The sequence below is a fragment of the Eptatretus burgeri genome, chromosome 4 (genome assembly GCF_056783735.1).
Source record: "Eptatretus burgeri isolate ZD-2024b chromosome 4, Ebu_testis_v1, whole genome shotgun sequence".
Lineage (NCBI taxonomy): Eukaryota > Metazoa > Chordata > Myxini > Myxiniformes > Myxinidae > Eptatretus > Eptatretus burgeri.
In genome coordinates this window covers 136,318,697-136,341,824 of record NC_140964.1, presented here as the reverse complement: position 1 = coordinate 136,341,824, position 23,128 = coordinate 136,318,697, and the positions used below count along the sequence as shown (strand labels likewise).

Sequence of the window (23,128 nt, the reverse complement as noted above, 5' to 3'; positions counted from 1 at the left end):
GGTGGGGGTGATCGACACAATTTGAAAATGTTAACAGACAACAGGAATGGTGCTTCGGAGAGAGGGAGAGAGGGAGAGGGACAGACAGACAGACAGACAGACAGACATTGATGTGTTTCCAATTGCATCAAAGAAAAAGTGTAAGAGAAGTTGATCGGATTAATCAGCAGTCGAGAGGCTTGTAAAGTGAATAATGTTCAATTACTTTATCTGACTCGGGGTATTAAAGTAAACGTAATCCTGCGACATTGAGGAAATGTAACGACACGCAAGTGTGACCATAATTCAACAAAGATGTCCTTATTTCTCCAAGTCAATTGTCTGGTGATTAATTTTTATTTTTTTTTCTTCTTGTAGGTTTTCAGGTTACTGTTGCATGTCTGAATGAGCAATGCATTAATGTCTCATGAAAATTTGGAATCGAGCTTTTCCTTGCATATAGACACAGTTCCGCTCCATATTGAATGCTTTCAGAAATGTTAGGTATTGGAAAAAAGATTGAGCGAGAACGGCACTCGGGAGAGCGTGTACCTCCGCCAGGCTGAACAGTTTACGTTTTGTGTCCCACCGATAGGCGGGTCTGCATCCGTACCTGAACCCAAATCCAATCGGCTTGTTCTTGTCACCTACCCCACTCATCCACCAAGTTTTGTCATTATTTGTTCATAACGTTTTGAGATATTGTGCTAAATATCGTTTTCGGCCCTGTCGATCAATGGTGAAGAATCACTTAAAAAAAAAAATTAAAATTCTTTTATCCAGATCCGCATCTTCACCGAGATCGAATCAATTCGTCCTCGTCATACACCCGACCGGTCCACCAAGTTTCGCCCAGATCGGTCAACAGCTTTTTTGAGATATCCTGCTCACGGACAGACAGACGGGTGAAAACATAGCCTCCGTCAACCTTTGGTAGCCGAAGTAACAAACCTTGCACGCAGAAAGCTAATGCTCCACATGCATCTGACAATGTACCAGTTATGTTTGCTGCAAGCGAAGAAGATGCTTTGATTCATACCTGAACAACGATTGATCGGTGGATGAGTTCAGGTGTGCCAAGGAAAGGCTTTGCACAATGGAGGATGCCCAGTCGTTGGCTGGCTTTGGAGGCTAACTTAGAGTTGTGGTTTGCACTAATTTTTAACTGTTTAATTTACCTTATTTTGCACAGCGAAATGTAAATTTTTTTTTTTTTAATGAAAGCTATTGTTTGATGTTCAGTTGTTTTATTACAAGTGCATTCTCATCACCTGCCCCTCCCCCCAAAACACTTCTATTTTTCTCATACACCCCCCCCCACCCCTTCCTGCCCAATGTGAGAGTGTCAACGTCTTATTGAATGTTTGTCCAGTCAATGATGGTCATCATGCTGTTCTGTACAGGATGGTGTAGAAATAAGGCCAAGCCATCGTTGGCAGGTCATTGTTCAGGGCCGGAAGCGTGGCTTACAGATCATGCGATGTGAGCTTACTGATGCTGGAGGGTACCGTTGCTCTGCTGGAGAAAACGAGACAACTGCTACTCTGGTCGTTCATGGTATGTACATTGTAATTTCATTTGGCTTCGACACACTGCAATGTCACCTTACCACCCATCATCATCACCCCGTGCGTGTAACACAAAGCGGAGTTAAGCAATTGGTTCACTCTGTCTGTCTTGTCGTCTATTTATTTGATCGAAGAACATCTGAATTTAAATCTAATGTTATATTTTGAATACTGTAGACCACGGAACACGAAGCTGCAGTTATCAGGACTTTGGCTCTGAATTTGGCAAAATGTACGTCGTCACATCCCGAGCGCATGCGCACGGAGGAGTACCGTAATTTTTTTACTCTGGCAATGAAACAACATTTAAAATCATTCCTAACATTAAATTTACTGTTTTTAGGGATGTCATAAAGGACACAGACAACAGACACAAAGAACTAATATAACGTGTTGGATGAGGTGGTGTAACAGAAGGTGAATCAATAGCGGTAAACTTCTCATTCAATGGATTGTTTTCTAGATCCTCGTGGAGGATCTCTCAGTCTTACTCACGTTGTTGTTCTTCATCTTCTTCTTGTGGACTTTTTTGTTTCACAACCCAGAGTTTTCATCGGATCTTCGTGAAACTTGCCATGTATATGCAGAAATCCCACGCGCAGACAGTAACCATCTCCGATTTTGGAAATTCTTCCGAGAAAAAAAAGTTGACGTCAGAATATCGCCGCAAATGGAAATCGCCGATACCATTATCTCCGAAACTAGGCAAGCTGTTTGAATTTTGTTTGCGGGAATCAAGCAGGGCATTAGCACAGATAATTTATCGCAAACCCGATACATCACAATGACGTCATATTCGTTTTTATGACGTCATCATTAAGAGGACGAGGATCTTGGCTCATTTGAGCTTTAAAAAAAAAATTTTTTGACAGCCTTCAAAATTTTAATTTTATTTAAATTGAGTTGTATATTTTTTAACACTGTAGAACACAAATGACTGTTTTTCATTTCCAAAAACAATCGATTTAACAATGCTTGGGCAAAATTGTACGCCGTCTCGACCAATCAGATTCGCCGCATCCTTTGAGGGCGGAGTAACAACGAGATTCAGACAAAATGGTGGTGCCGTGCCATGCAGTGACAAAGCTAACTTCGTCACTGTGATTGATACTCCTCCCGACTTTCGAAACACCCTGAAGATCATCACATCTCTGTATTTCTTGACTATATAATTACTTTATTGATTCTCATTTTGCTTTACACACTTCACAAAGTACAAAACAACAATATATTCACAAACCTTTATCAGTACGAGTGGGTCCCGTTGGTGCGATGGACCAAATTTTCATTGGTCTTCACGGCCTTGTTGCTTGCATACCAGCTTGCTGCACTGCTTGAGCATTAGCTGGCCTTTCACCAAGGCCAGATGTGACACGGTGGGGATTATATGTTCGTTATTATTCTTGCTAAATGATGCTATTATTGGTGTTAATATTTTTATGCTTATTATTAATAACTAGTGCATGCCCATACGTGCGTGGCCATACGTGCTTGGCCGTACATGCAAAAAAAAAAAAAAAAAAAAAAAAAAACTTTCAAACAACCACACAGGCCGTTCCTTAGCTCTCGTAAACGACGACTCGATTGGGGCATTGTGTTTATCTATAAATGCACATAAGAAATCGAGAAATTATAAGAATACAGTAAGTCATCACTATCCGGAAGTGGTGCGTGCCCGTACGGAATGTTCACATGCATTCCACGAATTATCGCTTTCATTGAAGTAACAACTGCGATGATACTTACACACACAGAGTTAATTAAAATCAAGTTTACCTCCCTATCTTTGCTTGCCATGACATTTGCTGCCATTGACCATTGCCACTCCTCCACCACGGTAACTGTGGCGCCCTTTCCCCATCGGCCACGGCTACGCAGCAACGTGTCCTGTCATTGTTTTGGTAAATAAATGGCCATAACTTGGGAACCACTTGTCCGATTAATATCAAACCTTGAAAAGGCACATACTCAGGTCCCCAGCAATATACCTGGCAAGTTTCAATTAGATTGGACCAGTGGTTGTCGAGAAACAGCGGTCACACACACACACACACACACACACACACACACACACACACACACACACACACACACACACACACACACACACACACACACACACACACACACACCTCATCCTTTTATAGTAGATACAAAGTCTCAGCTCATGGTAGGGTAAGGTGTCAGCGAGTCGAAAGTAATGCACTTAGAGTGGGGCATCATGATCACATGTAGACACAACAAGTGGATGAATGGACCGAACAAGAAAGAAGAAAGACGACGAAAGGAGTCGTAGCAACCTTCAAACCGATAGGGACAGGTAGGGGAGGGTAAATGAGGATAGAAAAGATCATGGGTATGGATGGAAGATGACCAGAGTCGATGGTGCATTGCCTATTTGAAGCCCTGCAGAAGAATCGGATTGAAAAGGATGAGGAAGGATGTTCCACAATCAGGAGAAGAGAGCAACAAAGTACCGGAGGTGAGCACTGGGCCTGGATTTTGGGAGTTTTTGCGAGGATTGGATTGCTGAAAGAATCCGTGCTACCTGGACTGTCTGTGTATGAAAGATTGTATGTGTACCTGGACTGTCTGCAGCAGATCCTGTGCTTCTGTTTATTTGGATGAGATGCCAATGATACTGAGGGCTTTGGATTCCACAGCATCTGTCATGAGTCATGGGAACCTCTCTATACCAGAGAGCACTACTTAATTGAGTTGCAGACAAAGAACCTTCAGCCTATGATCAAGTTCAGATTTACCAATGAGGGACATGGCATTAAGGAGGATGCCAAATTAACAGCTGGCTTTGGAGAGGAGCTCTTTTTTACATGGTCTGCCCCAGGTGTAAGTATAGCTGATGGTGAGGCACAGAAGTTCAAGAGACTGAACCTTTTCAAGTGGTTGATTATGGAAATAGGTAGGTTCACTAAAAATTATTCTCAAGAGAGAGGGTGAGAATGAGAGATCTGCCTGGATTGAAAAATACATCACATCTGCGAGATCAAAAGGTGGTCCATTCGAGTTCAGCAGAGGGGTTAACAGCTCCTCTTGGGCTGTGGGTGGAATAAATAATGATGTGGCGATTTGATGCAATTGTTCATCAAACATTTTTGTGTTCTTTCAGAATCGCATTGAGATGTTTCTGACAATTTACATCAATTGTATCCATTTGTTTTTAGCACGTGATGTGCTGGTACTGAAGCCGGTCGAGGATCAAGAGGTGATGGAGGAAGGGAGCGCCATCTTTACCTGTGAGTTTTCCCATGATGATATCAACGCCCAGTGGTTCCGCAATGACAAGAGGCTGCGTTCAGGGAGAAACATCAAGACACGACAAACAGGTGGGGAGAAGACGAAGCATGCATGTAATCTTGGGCATGATTGGCACAGGTTAGCCGCATGAAACAATAGCCGCATGAAGCTGAAAAAGTCATGTTACAATTAAAATATACAACTAATAGCAGGGGTACCTGGTGTTTCCTGGCAACACTGGGTCCCTCCACCCACACCTTCCCCTCCCTCATCCCACCACCTCCTCCATCCCCCTCCCTCTGCCTCCTCCCACCCCCTCCCTCCATCCAGACTCCCACCCTTCTCCTCCCTCCTCTCAGGAAGTAATTTTCACAGCGTTTTTAACCATATTTGGGGAGATAAATTAAAATAAAAACCAGCTTTCGATTCCTACCGACCTCGATCTTTCATCGTCACCTCCTGGAAACGATTTTAATTGGTTAATTTGCTGTGCTTCGTCACGTTCATGTGGCATGATGATAACGGATATGTGGAAACCCATCCATACACCTTAACAGGATCCAGTGAAACCAAACTCCATCACATTTTTTAAAATCGTGTTCACCACGATGTCCTGCTGAGCTTGTTCCGCTTGTGTGGTTGGAAACAAGATTTGAAAAAATCAGTTTGTGCTCAAAAAGGATGGAGCTTGCATTGATCATTTCAAAATGTCAGACGTTAACATTTTAACAATTAAATCAACGTTAATACAAAATCTTTTGACGGGGACAGCGGGGGGGGGGGGGATAAATTTAATTTTTGTCTCCTCCTCGGGGATGGCATAAAATGGGAACTTCAAATGCAGTGCCAGGGATAAATAAATTAAAAAAAATCCAGAGCCAGGGAAATCTCCGCCATCTGCCATTCCCCCACTCTCCCCCCCCCCAATAAAATCCCACCCTGTGAGTGAGTAAATGAAGAGTGTTTGTTGGTCTTTTATAAAATATATATATTTTTAATGCTTGTTTTTGTGTTTACCAATATAACTGTGCTTACAGGCAAGATGTTTACACTTACATTGGACAACGTGCAGAAACGGGATGCTGGTGAGGTGAAGATTGTTGCAGACTCTACTTCCTCCTCCTCTGCCAAGCTGGTGGTAAAAGGTAACATAGCATCTCCTGTATAACTGTAGAATGGGTATCTAAGGGCTTTGGGTAACAATATTTCACACCGCTCCTTCCCAATCCCATATCCCGGCGATGCATGATGCCATCGCCGGGCGCCGAAGGAAGGGACGACTCGGTTTTTACTCCGTTTTCTTGTTCGTTACTTGGCAATTTTTTTTTTGACAAGTTTGTTGATCGTCTCCGTTTGTTTGTTTGTTTGTGTGTTTGTTTGAGTGTGTGTATTTGTCTGTCCGCTCGCCTCCAGCCCAAACCGCTCAATTGATCGTTCTAAAAATTTCAGAGATTAATGTCACCGACGCTGCGACGTTCCCGCATTGAAGTTTCATAAAATTTAGTCGATCGAAAAGGTCAACAAAGGCCAATTTGAGTCAAATCCTCAAATTCCATCCGATTGACTTTAGATTTGAAGAGAATTTGCGTATCCGGTCCATGAATTCAACCACCTGTTGCTTTTGAAGTTATTTTAGGTCATAAGGTCAACCCAAAATAGGCCAAATTTTAAAATTGTGTCCAAAATTGTCAATTTTCATCCGATTGGCTTCAAATTCGAAGCCCATTTGCAAATGAGGTCGCTGAACTCAACCACCAACTATTTTCGAGGTAAACATCGGTCAAAAGGTCAACATAGGCCAGATTTCTAAAATCTTCAAATTTAATCCAATTAACTTGAAATTTGAAGAGCATTTGCAGTTCAGGTCACTGAATTCAACCATCTATTAATTGTGAGGCCAACAGGTCAATTTTGGCCATATTTTCTAAAATCCTCAATTTTCATCCGATTGAGTTGAAATTTGAAAAGGATTTACATATCAGCAGGGCCCGATTTAGGCATGGGCAAGCTGGGTAGTTACCTAGGGGCCTCCACAACCAGGGGGCCTCCACATATTTCATGAAAAAAAAATTGTAAGGAAAAATGTATTTGTGAGTGCCTGAATGGGAGTTGGTAGTTAGTGTAACAGATATAAAATAATCCTCTTATCTCATTCTCTATTTTATATAGAAGTCAGTTGACTCCTTTGGGAGTGTGGGACTTTGCACATCTCTTTACTATTATTATCCTCAAAATTTTTCAGGTTACGTTTATGGTCCTTGCATTTTTAAGGTTACTGTAATAGTTAGCTTACGTTTGGTTGACCCGGCTTTAGCCGTTTGCACTTTGCTCTACAAAACTGTGGAGGTATATTCAGCTCACATCATGGCGAGAAATGGTGGACACGCATGCGCGTCACGCATGCTCACTTGTATCTTATGTGAGACTGAGATGAATATGATTTACATAGGGAACATTCAAATTTGTCTTGGTGTATTTGCTACGGATGTACTTGGTGCTCATGGTCACAAACTGTTCTGGAGAACGTTCATTCAGTCAATTGAAGTTCATCAAGAACAGACTACGTACTACAATGTGTCGTGATAGGCTCAGTCACCTGAACTTGATGAGCATTGAATGTGACATTCTCAGAGAGATTGACTTCGACAAATTGATCCAAGACTTTGCAAGGGTCAAGTCTCACAACGTGCCTGGTGGTCTCATCAGTGGTCTGTAAATATAGGTGTTAGGTACTGAACTAGATTGTAGATTCTATGATTGATCATGATTGACTTGCTTGCTCATTCACTACACCATGCAGATTATTTATACTTGAAACATGGGAACTTCCAACTTCGTAGATTCTGAAAGTTTGATCATGATGTTTAAAGATGTCGGCTTGCTTATTCAAATTCTTTATGCTTGAAACATAGGAACTTCGCAGATTCTTATAATCTTATAGATTGATCATGTGCTCGCTTATTCAGGTTCTTTATACTTGAAACATAGGAACTAGACTCTTAGATGTATATAGATTGATCATGATGTTTATAGATGTACATTTTTATTCAGATTCTTTGTTTTTGAAAAATATACTTTATGGATGATTGTAAATATGTCTTGTCACCTTTTTAGTATTCTAAGGTAGGGTGGGCCTCCACTACCGAAGGCTGCCCAGGGGCCACCACATGTCTAAATCCGGCCCTGCATATCAGGTCACTGAATTCAACCACCTATTATTTTTGTGATCACCATAGGTGAAAAGGTCATCGACCAAAAGGTCAACAGAGGCCAAATTTCTAAAATCCTCAATTTTAATCCGATTAACTTGAAATTTGAACAGCATTTGCATTTTAGGTCACTGAATTCAACCACCTATTAATTTTGAGGTAAACATAGGCCAATTTGGGCCGAGTTTTCTAAAATCCTCAATTTTCATCCGATCGACTTGAAATTTGAAGAGCCTTTGCATATCAGGTCACTGAATTCAACCACCTACTAATTTTGAGGTCAAAAGATCAACACAGGACTGATTTCTAAAATTGATAGATAGAGCCAAAAATTAAATATATCACTATATTTCAAAAGGTTGTGGACGAGTTATGACGAAACAAGTTGGATGAGTTGGATATGTGACGAGAACAAGCGGATTGGGTTTTGGTTCGGATCCAGCCCATCAGTGGGAGACAAAATGTGAACTGTTCCACCGAGTGCCGTTCTACTTTGTGCTGTTTTGCCAAGTTGTCACTCCATGAGTGATTTTTAATTTTCTTTGTTTGTTTGTTTGTTTGTCCAGGCAATATCTCAGCCATCCTTTGATCGAGGAAGCTGAAATTTGAGGACAAAAGTGAAGATATACTTCGGCAAAAACACTTTTTTTATTTTTTGATTAATCAATTGATTATTAGCGATTTAGTAATCATTTATTTTCTTTTTCATCTGGGCAATATCTCGGGGACCTTTTGAGCTTGGAAGCTGATATTTGGCTATAAAGAGCATTTTTGATTTATTGATCAATCAATTAATAGATTGATTATTTTCTTTCTTGCTTTCCAGGCGATATCTCAGCAATCCTTTGAGCAAGGGGGCTGAAATTTGGTGACAAAAGTGAAAATGGTCTTTGGCAAAAATGCTATTTTTTGTTTTTTGATTCATCAATTAATTGATTAATTACTTAATTATTACAGGTTTATTAATTACTTATTTATTTTATTTCTCATCATGGCAATATATCGGGCACCTTTTGAGTTCTGAAGCTGATATTTGGCTATGAAGAGTATTTTTGATTTGTTGATTCATCAATTAAGCAATTAATTATTTTCTTTCTTCCTTTCCGGGCGATATCTCAGCCATCCTTTGAGCAAGGAAGCTGAAATTTGTTGAGAAAAGTGAAGATGTTCGTCAGCGAAAATGCTATTTTTTGATAAATCAATTAACTGATTAATTACTTAATTATTATCGATTCATTAATTACTTATATATTTTATTTCTCATCCTGGCAATATCTCAGGCACATTTTTAGGTAGGAAGCTGATGCATGGAAATGACAGTGACCAAGTGATTTGGCTATAAGGAGTATTTTTGATTTTTTGATTACTCAATTCATCGATTAATTACAATTAATTGTAGTTTAATTATAATTAAAATATTAATTATAATTGGATTAATTATAATTAAAATAATTATTTTCTTTCGTGCTTTCTTTGCAATATCTCAGCCATCCTTTGAGCTCGGAAGTTGAAATTTGGGGACAAAAGTGAAGATGTGCTTTGGCGAAAAAGTGTTTTTTTTTTAATTTTTAAAATCAATCGATTGATTGATTACTTAATTATTATCGATTTATTAATTACTTATTTATTTCCTTTCTCATCTGGGAAATACCTCAGGCACCTTTTGAGCTCGGAAGCTGATATTTGGAGAAGACAGTGACCAAGTGATTTGGCTAAAAAGAGCATTTTGATTTATTGACTAATCAATTATTTATTTATTTATTCGATTAATTACTTAATTTTCAAAAAGTTACAGATTCGGATGAAACGGTGGTGGTTTTGGTATGCTATCAGACAATTGATGAGGAAATTAATTATTTTACAATTATTATTTATTTTAAATATGCAATAAATCAATTCTTGTGCACCGCTCCCTCCCAATTCCGGCTCCATGTGCTGCAAGGCGGTATTGCCGGGCGCCGAAGCGCCCTGGCGATGTCGTGCACTGGATGATTGTTTTTTTTTTATTTGGCATGGGGGCGGTGTATTTTGAAGGTACCGGTACTTGTTTGTTTTCTTTCTTGTTTTCTTGTTTGTTTTCTTCTTTGGTTGTCTGGGCGATACCTCAGCCATCCTTTGAGCTATGAAGCTGAAAATTGGGGACAAAAGTGAAGATGTGCTTTGGCAAAAACGTTGTTTTTTTATTTTTCTATAAGTCAATTGATTGATTCATTACTTAATTATTATCGATTTATTTATTACTCATTTACTTTCTTTCTCATCCTGGAAATATCTTGGGCACCTTTTGAACTCGGAAGCTGATACTTGAACACAACGGTGACCAAGTGATTTGGCTCTAAGAAGTATTTTTGAGTTGTTGATTAATCAATTAATTGATTTGTTACTTAATTATTTTTCGATTTATTAATTACTTATTCATATCATTTCTCATCCTGGCAATATCTCAGGCACCTTTTGAGCTGAGAAGCTGATATTGGAACAGGAGAGTGACCAAGTGATTTGGCTATAATGGGTATTTTTGATTTGTCATTTGTACATATTTACCTCAAGTGCAGGGCGGTGCAGAGCCAACTGACACATTTCAGACTGCTCTCCTGTTCGAAGGTGGGGTGGAAACTTTTGGGGTTGTGGGACAATTTTTCTAAGACGATGCACTGCATCTGGTGGAGACCACCTTCCTGATGTTATCTACCATAAAGAATAAATTTGCAAGCTTTGAACATAAACCTCGTGTGTTTCAATTATCGCAAATCCCAATGTGTCAGTCGGCTCTGCACCACCCTGTACATTTGTACACATAAACTAGGAATTGTTTGTACATATTTACCTTGGTATCATTTGTACACATTCACCTCAGAAGTGCACCACTCCATCCCAATTCCGTATCCAGGTGCTGCACGGCGGCAATGTTGCGCGCTGGGAGGATTTATTTATTTGGCATGGGGGCGATGTACTTTGAATGCACTGCTACTTGTTTGAAATATAAGTTATCACTCAAGGAAATCCTGCAGATTGTCAATAACAGTTAAAACTAGAACAGCACTCGGAAGAGCACATACCTCCACCAGGCTGAACGGGTTACGTTTTGCATCACACTGATTGGCTGGATCTGGATCCTGACCTGATCCAAATTGTAATCATCTTGTTCTTGTCACGTCGCCAACTCATCCACCGAGTTGCTTCCAAATCCGTCCATAATGTTTTGAGATATTACACTATAGATCGTTTTCGCCCCATCTCTCACCGGTGAAGAATCACTTTGAGATTTAAAAAATTCTCGTATCTGAATCTGGATCCGGACCTTCACCAAAATCGAATTAATTCGTCATTGTCAAACATACAACCTGTCCACCAAGTTTCGTCCAAATCCATCAATAATTTTTTGAGACGCAGGGAGTCCCCGACTTACAAACAGGTTGCGTTCTGAACAATCGTTCTTTCGTCGGATGTTCGTAAATCAGAACTCAATTTCTCATAGATTGTGTGATGAATGGTGGTTCGGTTCCACAACCAAGCCAAGAAAGCAGATTTAACACGTAATTTAACACGAAAAGCGAACATTCAGATCTCGGACGGGGGGGGGGGGAAACCTTCCGCGAGTTGTTCGTCTGTCCAGATGTTCGTAAGTCGGGGGACTCCCTGTATTGTGCTTTGCTATCGGGGGATCTGGATTCTGATCTTCAACAAAATCGAATTTATCCATCCTTGTCACACACACACCCTATCTGTCCACCAGGTTTCGCCTGAATCTGTGCATAACTTTTTGAGATATCCTGTTCACAGACAGACAGACAGACAGACAAGGGTTAATTCCTAACCTCCGTGACCTTCGGTGGAGGAGGTAATCGTAGATAATCTTATCACTTATTCAAAATACTTCACATATGTTACGAAATGTATTGTACCTGTGAAGGGTTGGTTTCGACTGGCTGAGCTTTGTTTTCTGTTGATTGAAGGATCAAAGTGTGATCATTGCCATCGGGCAATGTGTTTGTGGCAAAGCAATGCACCAATGTTGATGATGCAATTCGCAGACCACTTGCATGTACTTGATTGATTGAAAAACTTCTCCACCGGCATTGAATCAATGTTTACTTTAAAAAAAAAAATGCATAGTCAAGGCTCATGGAAGAGCGAGTACAGTGAACGTCAGAGCAAGATGTAACAGCCAAAAACAAAATACGCATGCATGGTGTGGACAAAATGGATACAGAAGGAAACTCGAAGGAGGGAAAATTGGGAAATTGGAAGGAGGAGGTATTTGGGTGGGGTTAATGAGGGTAGATCATGGTTTCGGATTGGGGACAATCTGAGATGGTGGTGGGCAGTTGTCTTGAAGACTTGAAGGGAAGAATGGGATTGAAAAGGATGTGGAAGTTGATTCCACAGGTGGGGAAAAAAAAGAGGAATAAATGTGTGGAAGTGAGCAGTGATCCTGGATTTAGGTAGTTTCACCAGAAGGGGGGTTGATGTTGGATTATGTGAGCCCTGCAGAAACCTGGGGGGGGAGGGATAAAGCCCAAAAGAGCAGAGGGTGCAATTCCAGAAAGGGGGCAACAGAAGACGGAGAGACCACCGACCTGTCTGTGATGGCGAAGTGATAAACACGTATGGTTTGCTTCAACGCGCGAGATTCCAATAATCTTGAAGACCTTGATTGCCACGGCATCAAGCTTCGCAAGACGTGAGGCAGTGGAGCCAGCCCAGGGGGGGGGGGTGGGGGAATAGTTATCCATCATGCTGCAGATGAAGGCCTTGTCAGTGGATCGGAGTTCAGGTGTGCCAAGGTATGACAGATGATGCCCAGTCGGAGGCTGGCATTGGAGGCCAACTTTGAAATGTGGTTTGCCCAACAAAGATTCGTGGCTGATATTGAGACCCAGGATTTGAGTGAATGAACTTCCTCAAGAGGATTGTTGAAACTTGTCAGAATTGAAAGACAGATTCTAAATGTTTTACCAGCTTGTGATTTTTTTTTTTTTTAATGTCTGATGTGTGGGGAAGAGGCTGCGTCCTGCCTGTCTGAAGGATGAAGGCTGTCATGGCAGAGGGTGGAGTCATCACCAAATAGAGAAAGAGGATTTTCCAGAGTCAGATGAATCATTAATGAAGATCAGGAATAGGACGGCCCAGAACACTGCCTTGGGGTACTCCAGCCTTGACAGGGAGAGAGGATGAAAGGATTCTTGTTGATAGCCATATGTCGTCTACGAGAGCAGAGGAAGTCAGTAGTCTGGGTCTGAAGTTGGCCTTGGTTGCCATAGGCAGATAGTTTGGAGAGTAAGGCAGGATGTCAGACTGGATCAAAAGCATGAGATATGTCCAGAATGACGGTCCTGATCTCACGTCTGTCATTGAAGGCCTCCATCCATTGTTGGGTGAGTCGAAGCAGCATGTCCAAGGTGTAGAGTGACCTGGTGATCTAAATGAGGTTGGTGGAGAAAAGGAAGGATTTCATATCACCTGCGATGACGGATTCCATGACCTTGCTTATGATTGGAAATGAGTTGATCGCCCTGTCGTTGAGGGATCAGTTTTTGTAACTTTTTTTTTAAGTAACGCAGTGATGTTGGTGTATTTCGAAGCAGATTTTACATGACCGACTGCAAATGACAGGGTGAAAAGGGCAGAGAGAGGAAGTGCAAGAGCAGCAGAGCAGGTTTTTTGGGGCACGTGACCTGATGCCATCCGGTCCAGCAGCAGAGTCAGAGTTGAGGATTGAAAGAACCTTCTCCACCTTCTCAGGTGCGAAGGACACAGAGTCCGGGAGCAGTTGGAGATGACTGGGATGAATGGGTACCGAGAGTGAGGATTTAGGGACAAGATTTGGAAGCAAACACACAATTGAGGCATTCAGCCTTCTCACGAGCAGAGTCTACTGTGATGTCATTTGAAGTAAGGGAAGGAGAGCATACACCGGAGATGGACTTAACAAGGTGCCACCGAGTTTTAGAGGAGGGGGACAAGTTTGAAAATTCATTCTTGAGGTTGGATCGATGTTTTCTGGTTCTCCTGGGAGTAGACACACACACACACTTCTTGCAGACTTTTGGAATGCATTGTGATTGCCTTCAGTCGGATTTGCCTTCCGGTAAGAGAAGACAAGTTGTTTCAGAGCAACCACCTCACTCTATAGGATTCAGTGTTCCGTGGGCGGGAAGAATGGTAGGATAATTGAACACAAGATGGGATGAATCGGCGCATGGGAGAGAGCCGGTTTCTGTCGAAGAATTCCCAGGCTCAGTTCACATCAGGGGCAGTACATATGGGAGACCAGTCCTGAAGAGAGATGGCTGCTTACAGTTCCTACCAATCTGCTTGTGTGAAATGCCAGACCCACTGACATCGATGCAGCTCTCTGAGAATATCCAGAGAGATGTTGACTTTCACAAGCATATGATCAGATGAACCAGATGGAGCAGAGGAGAAGCAGGAGACATTTGCAGGAAAGTTAGTCATCACCAAATCCAGAAGGGAGGAGTTGTTATTGGGAGAAATCCGGGTTGCAAAGTTCACAGATAGTCAGTCCCATGGAGTCAAAAAAGTCCTTTGCTGAAGTGCCATGGCTGATGAGAGAGAGACACCAACACCCAGCCAAGTGCCATGGTGGCAATTGATATCACCACATATGAGGAAGAGAGAGAGAGAGAGTTGGGATGAGTGGTTAAAAGTTTGTCCATGTTGTCTGAGAGAGAGAGAGATGTAAATGGAGTCGTCACTGTTCGGGGGACGGTACAATACACAGACAAATAAGAGGTGGGAGCGGCGGGAAAGTCACAGCCAAGAGGTACTCTTTTGGGTTTGGATGGATAAGGTCAGTACAAGGGAAGTGGGAAATTGAGTTCTTGATGTAAAGTGCAACTCCACCACCGGGGACATGGTTCGGGCCCATCAAATCGGAGGAGGCAATAAATGGGGAGAGATGCTGAGGAGTCGGGGACATCTTGTGGGAGGAAGGATTCCGTTAAACAGGTGATGTCTGATTTGTCGGTAGTTGCCTGGATTGAGAGATCTGTGTGAGAGATTGAGAGATTTGTCAGATGGTCACACTCATTTGTGGTTTTTTTTATGTCAACCTTAGCCCCGAGGTTTATCTGGACTACAACTAATTTAATTGCTATTTTTCTGACTTCTCATCTACTTTCCAGGGACCGAACTATTCGGAGCAGCCAATAAATGGCATGGGCATGCATATTAAGGCAGGGAGAATAGGAGAGTACCGTATACATTCCATGGACTGATCATTGAATCGAAGATTACATGGGCTGAACAAATGTTGGAGAAGGGACATCTTTGGGAGATGGTCTCGGTCTCTCTCACCTCTGTCTGTCTGTCTGTCTGTCTGTCTGTCTGTCTGTCTCTCCCTCTCTCCCTCTCTCTCGCTCCCTGTTTTCCTTCCTGGATTGGATGATATTTGGACTCAACAGAGGTTGTGGACCACTATTCAGGCGGTTTCTCGGCCCAGATGGTCTCTCACTCTTTCTGTTTCTCCATCTATTTATTTTCATCTCTCTCTTTCTATCCCTAAATTATGGAGCGGAGTTATGACCAGCCAGTTGGTCATGACGTGGCTTTCCATAATAATGAAAGCCATGTGGGAGAGCTAAATATTCTTGAAAAAAGATAACTTCAGTAAAATTTAAAATCTGACTTGTTGAATAAGATTGTTGATAAAGTGTATAAAGGAAATCTCTTAACAATAAAAGTGAAAAGTGAGAATCACAATGTGAGTCTCCTCTAACAGTTTCCATCCATGTTTGCTTGGCTGACTCCAACAGAGCCTCCGGTTCATATTGTAAAACGTATGAGAGACAAGATCAGCATTGAAGGACACCGTGTTATTCTGGAGTGCCAACTCTCTCGGGCCACCACCGAGGTGCACTGGTTCCACGAAGAGGCAGAGATTACGGCTGATGACCCCCGATACCAAGTCAAAGTAGATGGTCTATTCTGCAAGCTGATCATTGTGACTGTGACCTTAACGGATGAGGGAGTGTACTCATGTGAGGCAGGAGATGACCGTTGCTCAGCACATCTATACGTGGAGGGTGAGTAGTGGACAACCACCATTGATCTTTGAGGGGCGTATAACTTCGGAATCATAGAGGTAGCTTCAAGCTGATTTTTATAACAAATCATAAATGTATCCATCCATCCATTGGGACCAAACTCTGTGCAGAGCATCAGTGTTGCCAAAGCAGTCTCCTGGGATATTGGGCAAAATCCTGGATTCTGACGCCACTCTGACGCAGGATACTCGAATGGCTCGATCATCCGAGCAAGCCGGTACTTATTTTGCCGACCTCGGAAGGATGACAGGCTGAGTCAACCCCATCTCGTATTAATTCAACAGTCAAGCAGGATTTGACTTCAGGACCCTAGGATCCTCAGCGCCCCAACCGAACCATTAAGCCAACACCAGGCATATAAATGTATCGACTCCAATGAACGTTCACACGATTCATTTATTCTTGTCTTGACCAAATGATTGATTCATACCTCCTTGCTTGGTTAATCCAGGACAGGCTATCCAAGTGTTGAAGCCTCTGAAGAACCTGGAGGTGACTACAAATGCACCTGCAGTTTTTGAGTGCAAGCTCTCTGCTAAGACCACGTGCAGTGTACGCTGGAGCCTCAATGGATCTGATCCGACAAACCTCGGGGCTAAGGTTGAACAGCAGGATCTTGTGCATCGCCTGACTTTGCCAAGTGCGCAGGCCAACATGACGGGCCTTGTAACGTTCTCGGCTGGGAAGATCAAAACTGAAGCTCATTTGGTCGTGCGTGGTGAGTCAAATTGAGTCACCACTCTTTCATTCATCAACACAACCTTACGAATCAAATTGATTGCCTTAAATTAGCTGATGCTAACATCATTTCATTGTATTGACTCCGTGACATTGGTTTAGTTGACATTATGTACAATAATATAAATTGGGCAAATAGTTGTAACTTCAATGCGTCGCAGCTCGACGTCCAAACTGTTACGACATCACTTTCCTGTACTTCCAGAGGCTGCAGCAAAGGTTATTCAAGGTCTGGAAGATGCAACAATAAATGAGGGGTCTGGAGTAAATTTAATCTGCACGTTTTCCCGTTTGGATGGCACTGCGATCTGGTTCCATGATGAGAAGCAAGTAAATGACTCGAAGCGAATCAAAACGATCGATAAGGATGGGAAAGCTCAGTTGGAGATCACACACCTCCGCTCTGATGATGCTGGTACTTACGTCTGCCGGATGGGTGAGGTCCAGTCTTCTGCCATCCTCACTGTACGACGTAAGTTTTTGTTTTGCCTCGTAACTCGGTGACCTGCTTGAAACCAATCTATGCGATTCCATCGATAAGATTGATGTAAGATGCTTCCTATCTGATGCCATCATGCACTTACTGTATTAACAAAAAGGAGGGAGAAGCAGTTTATTTGTGAAAGAAGATGAGAAAAAACAAACAAAAAACGTTTGAGAAGTTATGGAGGAGGATGTGGTGGGGTGAACAGATTAATGATGTTTGAGATAGATGGGATTGAGAAAGGAAAAAGGACTGGTGCAGCCATTTCGATCGAAGGTGCGGTGTGGGCGGTTGTGGGGTTGTGGGGGAGGGGGGAGTGGTGGTTGAGAAGGTGTCAAAAACTACACCATTTTCGTACGTCTTATGTAGATGACACCCGATCTAGAATGAACCCAAAAGTTTCCATCTCCGACATATCACCAATATAGATCACAAATGTTTTTTTTTTCTCGTTGGTTGTTATCTCCAATCGTGGGTTTCAGTTGGTGGGAGGAAGTTCTCCCAGAACTCAAAATCTCCACCTCCTATTTGGTAAAGGATCACATTTCATGAACCAAACTGTGAAACATCGTTCTCGTAGCCTCGTTTCTAAGGCTCTTTTTTAAAAAAAATCTTCACTGAACCTCTCACAACCTCCACTTGCAGCCCGTTTGTGGTGATATTCCCGGAATGATTTTTAATTACTCAGTTAGGGTTTTCTTTATCATTCCTGTCGCTCCGACTCTCACTGGTACGATTTCAGCTTTCTTCAATTTCCAAGTCCTCTTGATCTCATTTTTCAGATCCTGGTATTTGGTCATTTTCCTCATTTCTGTTGCAGTCAGTCCAAAGTCATCTTGGGAACTGAAACCTCCATCAACAATGCCGACTTTTCCTTTTTGTGTTTGAGCACCGTGTCCAGATGCAATGCTTTGTTTGTGATGTCCACACTTGATGGGATCATCTTGTCTTGCGTGAGCATAATATGTTCATTTTCAGGGATCGGATTTGGTTTGGGTTTCCATGATTGTTCTGGGACCGGAATGTTGAAATGTTTACAGCTGCGCCGGTGGATTACTCTAAAAACACTCTAATGTCTCTCTGTGTGCAGCTGTTCCCACATGAGTGTTTTTTTACACCCTGAAAGGAGGTGACTCTGACTTTATGTTTCTAACTCAAAAACTGCATTTGTCCGATTGACTCAATCCCGCCATTATCTTCTAGGCATGTGTAGTGTCCCTGGTCGCATTGATGATGACTCGTTCTCCATCCCAATTAATATATTGTTTTTTTAACATACACCACCGGTAAAAAGTTTTGGAACACCTCCATTTTTCCAGTTTTTACTGAAATTTAAGTAGTTCAAGTCCAGTGAATAACCTGAAATGGTACAAAGCGAAACGGTACACTGCCAGAGGTTAAAAAAAAGAAGTTTAAGTTACCAAAAACTGAAAAATAATGTAAATTTCAGAGTTGTTAAAAAGGCCCTTTTCAGGTTACAAGTAATGGGTTAGCAACTGCAGCTGTTCTGCAGCAATGGAAGTAAATTAAGCATTGAAAGTTTATGCAAACAATTCCAACAGGTGTCCCAACTTTTGTTGATTAGTTACAAACCCTCTGTCTGTATAAAAGCAGTGTTGGAACAGACTGTGTTTTTACACCATCTGAAGCATTATTTGGATAATATTGCACTGCAGGAAGTAGTGTATTGCTGTCATAAGGGTGAGAAACAAAGGAAGATTTTAACTGTCATTAACAAAGGAAGACAGACAGACCATGATAACCCTTAAAAGTGTAGGTCTTTCTTTGAGAGAAATTGTAAAGAAGCCAAGGTGTCAGTGAGTGCAGTTTCTGACACCATCAAAAGGCACTTGGAAACTGGAGGAAACTGACAGGAAGAAGTCTGGCAGACCCAAAGCCACAACACAATCAGAAGACAAGTTTCTGAGAGTCAACCGCTTGTGTGATGGACGGCTCACAGGACAGCAGCTTCAAGCAAGGCTCAACACTGGTCGAAGTAAGGAAGTCTCAGTTTCAACTGTGAAGAGAAGACTTCGAGCTGCAGGTTTGACAGGTCGAGTGACAGTAAGAAAGCCATTGGTAAGATGGCAAAATAAGAAAAAGAGGCTTGCCTGGGCCATGAAGCACCACCAGTGGACTACTGAAAACTGGAAGAAGGTCTTATGGACCGATGAATCAAAATTTGAAATCTTCAGTTCATCACGCAGGGTTTTTGAACACCGTCGAGTAGACGAAAGGATGGTTCCTCAGTGTGTGACACCAACTGTCAAACATGGAGGAGGAAGCGTGATGATCTGGGGCTCTTTTGCTGGATCCAGAGTTGGCGACTTGCACAGAGTGACTGGCACTCTGAACCAAAAGGGCTACCACAGCATTTGCAGCACCATGCAATATCCTCTGACCTACACCTAGTGGTCAGGGTTTCATCCTACAGCAAGATAACGACCCAAAACATACCTCCAGGCTATGTCAGAACTACCTTGGAAGAAAATAACAAGAGGGTAGGCTTCAAATCATGGAATGGCTAGCACAGTCAACAGACTTAAACCCCATCGAGCTGGTTTGGGATGAACTGGACAGAAGGGTGAAAGCAAAGCAACCTACAAGTGCAACACATTTGTGGGAACCTCTGCAACAGTGTTGAGAAGAACTTTCCGAACAATATTTGATTTCCATTGTCGAAAGAATGCCACGAGTATGTTCGGCTGTAATATCTGCAAAAGGTGGCTACTTTGATGAGTCAAAGATTTCAATTCAATTTTGTTCAACAAAACGATTCCATGATTTCGTTTTTATCTGCGATTGTTTATTTGTTCTCTGCTTTAATTTCAGAATACATTGAAACGTGAAACTGTTTAAATTTCAGTGGAAACTGGAAAATGGGGGTGTTCCAAAACTTTTGACTGGTAGTGCACAATGTCAAGGCTCATAGAACAGCGAACACACAGAACATATAAAATGGTGAGCAGGAGACAAGAGGGAAGCACAAAACAGTGGGGAACAGAGACGTGAGGAGATCTGTGGAAGGGAAATGAATGGGGCAGGGTACACAGGGTTGGCAAGATGGACACGACAGGGACTTTCAGGTCCTTACACAACAGGGACTTTCAGAAAGGAAAGCAGGGAATTTGAAGGAGGTGAGTTTGGGGTGGATTAACGGGGGTAGAAAAGATCATGGTTTTGGATGGGGGAAGATACGAGTTCGAGATGTTTTGAAGACCTGGAGGGAAGAATGGGATTTCGGAGAGTGTGGGAGATTGTTCCAAAGGTGGGGAAAAAGAGGAATGAAAGAGAGAAGGTGAGAAGTGATTCTTGATTTTGGTAGTTTTACCAGAAGTGGATTGCTGACGGACCTTGAGTGCCCTGCCAAAATTTGGGCAGGACAGATAGCAGACAGAGCGGGGGGAGGGAGGGTGGTGAGTCCAGAGAGGAGATGGTCAAAGACAGAAAGACCACTGACCTTCACAATGTGAAGCCGAGAAATTTGAGAGGCAGGAGCACAAGCCAAGAGGGGAGAGCAGCATTCCATTCGCCGACAGATGAAAGCTTTGTACAAGGTCAAGAGCTCAGGTGTGCCAAGCAAGGACTTTGCACGACGGAGGATGCCCAGTCGGTGACTGGCTTTGGAGGTCAGCTTGGAAATGTGGCTTTCCCAGGAGAGATCATGGCAGAGCATGAGGCCCAAAAGTTTGAATGAAAGGACTTCTTCAAGAGGATTGTTGAGAAAGTAGATGGAGGGGTTTTTTTTTTCCTGATTGTCTTCTCGGAGAGACAGAGTGAGAATGTGAGATTTGTCAGGGTTGAAAGACATGTTCCACGTGTTTCACCAGCTTGAGATTTTATCCAGATCTGCAGAGTAAAGAGGCTGCTGCCTGCCTATATGAGGGATGGCAGATGGTACATCAGAGGGTGGAGTCATCAGCAAAGAGATAGAGGATTTTCTCGAGTCAGAGAGATCATTGTTGAAAACCAGAAAAACAACAGGGCCCAGAACACTGCTTTGAGGAACTCCAGCTTGGACAGGGAGAGGGGATGAGAGAACTCCATCAAGGTCCACACGTTTGCTGCAACAGGAGAGGAAGTCTATGAGCCAATGTGTGGAGATGTCCTTGGACACCATACGAAGAGAGTTTGGTGAGCAGGGCAGGGTGCCAGACCGTATTGAAAGTACGCGATATGTCTCGGGATATGGCTCTGATTTCACGTCTGTCATGGAGAATCTCCATCCATTGTTGGAGGAGCAGGAGCAGTAACTCCAGGGCAGAGTGATCTGGTCTGAATCCAGGTTGATGATCGGAAATCAAGCCATTGTAGAAGAGGAAAGCTTTAATGCCAGAAGGGATGATGGATTCCATAATCTTGCTGATGATTGGGAGAAGGCTGATTGCTCTGTTGTTGCAGGGTCTGTTTTCGCGCATTTTTTTTAATGCAGGGCGGTAACGTTTGCTGATTTCCAAGCAGATGGCAGATGACCTTGAGCAAATGAGAGGGTGAATAGAACAGAGAGAGGGTGAGCAAGAGCAACAGAGCAGGTTTTCAGGACACCTGGGCTGATGCCGTCTGGACCGGTTGCAGAATCTGAGTTGAGGTTTGAAAGCAAGCTCTCCACCTTGTCAGAGGAAGAGGACACAGAGTCCAGGAACAGCTGGATGTGACTGGGTAAGGTGGGGACAGAAAGTGATGGGTTTGGGACACAAGATGTAGAAGCAAACACGGAGTTTCGGCATTCAGCCTTTTCACGTGCATTGTCAGCTGTGCAGCCATTTGAGGTAAAGGAGGAGATGGAAGGGGAACATACACCAGAAACAGACTTATCTCAACACCACTAGGATTTGGAGGGAGAGAGGTTTGAGAATTCAGACTTGCAATTTGAAAGATGTTGTTTCCTGGCTTTCCTGAGGGTAGACACACACTTGTTATGAGCTTTGTGGAAGGAACTGAGATTGCCTTCATTTGGATTAGCCTCCCATGAGGCGAAGGCAAGTCGTTTCAGGACAACTGCCTCACCACAAGCTGCAGTGTGCCATGGGTGGGAGGAAGGGTAGGACAACTGAAGATGATATGGGATTAATCTGTGCATGAGAGAGAGAGAGAGAGAGAGAGAGAGAGAGAGAGAGAGAGAGAGAGAGAGAGAGAGAGAGAGAGAGAGAGAGAGAGAGAGAGAGAGAGAGAGAGAGAGAGATAGATAGATAGATAGATAGATAGATAGATAGATAGATAGATAGATAGATATATTCATTCTTTGAAATATTTCCCAGGACAAGTTGATGTTGGAGAAAGTAGCGATGGGAGACCAGTCTAGAAGTTTGATGGCTGCTTGGAGACCCTGCCACTCGGCCTGTGTGAAATGCCAGACTCGACGGCAGTGAGGTGGTTCTCTGGTAATAGACAGAGAGATGTCCACTTTGACAAGGACATGGTCAGAAGAACCGATTGGAGCGGAGAAAGAGCAGCAGATATTTTTAGGGAAATTGGTCAATATCAGATCCAGAAGAGATGGAGTACCGTTGGTTGAGATCCGGGTTGGGAAGTTGACAGATTTTGTCAGTCCCAATGAGTCATCGAAGTCTTTTGCTGAAGTGTCATGGCAGGTGAAGGAGGTACCCACACCCAGCCGACTGGCTTGATGACAATTGAAGTCGCCACATATGAGGAAGAGAGAGTTGGGATGAGAGGATAGACGTTCGTCCATCTTTTCGGAGAGCAAGATGTAAATGGAGTCATCACTGTTTGGTGGACGGTACAACACACAAAACACGAGGTGGGAGTGGAGGGAAGCCACAGCCAGAGGTATTCCTGGGGGTGTGTGGGAGAGAGGGCAGTGCA

General features: G+C 42.8%; 1 protein-coding gene across 1 annotated transcript in view; it reads left to right on the top strand.

The window, feature by feature from the left end:
* The window catches only part of OBSCN (obscurin, cytoskeletal calmodulin and titin-interacting RhoGEF), a 498,370-nt gene that overhangs the window by 101,820 nt on the left and 373,422 nt on the right, over positions 1–23,128 (top strand). The window contains exons 14-19 of the mRNA XM_085876584.1: positions 1,383–1,536; positions 4,730–4,891; positions 5,840–5,947; positions 15,790–16,059; positions 16,532–16,798; positions 17,024–17,290. Of these exons, the coding sequence (XP_085732710.1) occupies positions 1,383–1,536; positions 4,730–4,891; positions 5,840–5,947; positions 15,790–16,059; positions 16,532–16,798; positions 17,024–17,290 (1,228 nt within the window). The remainder of the gene's footprint in view (positions 1–1,382; positions 1,537–4,729; positions 4,892–5,839; positions 5,948–15,789; positions 16,060–16,531; positions 16,799–17,023; positions 17,291–23,128) is intronic.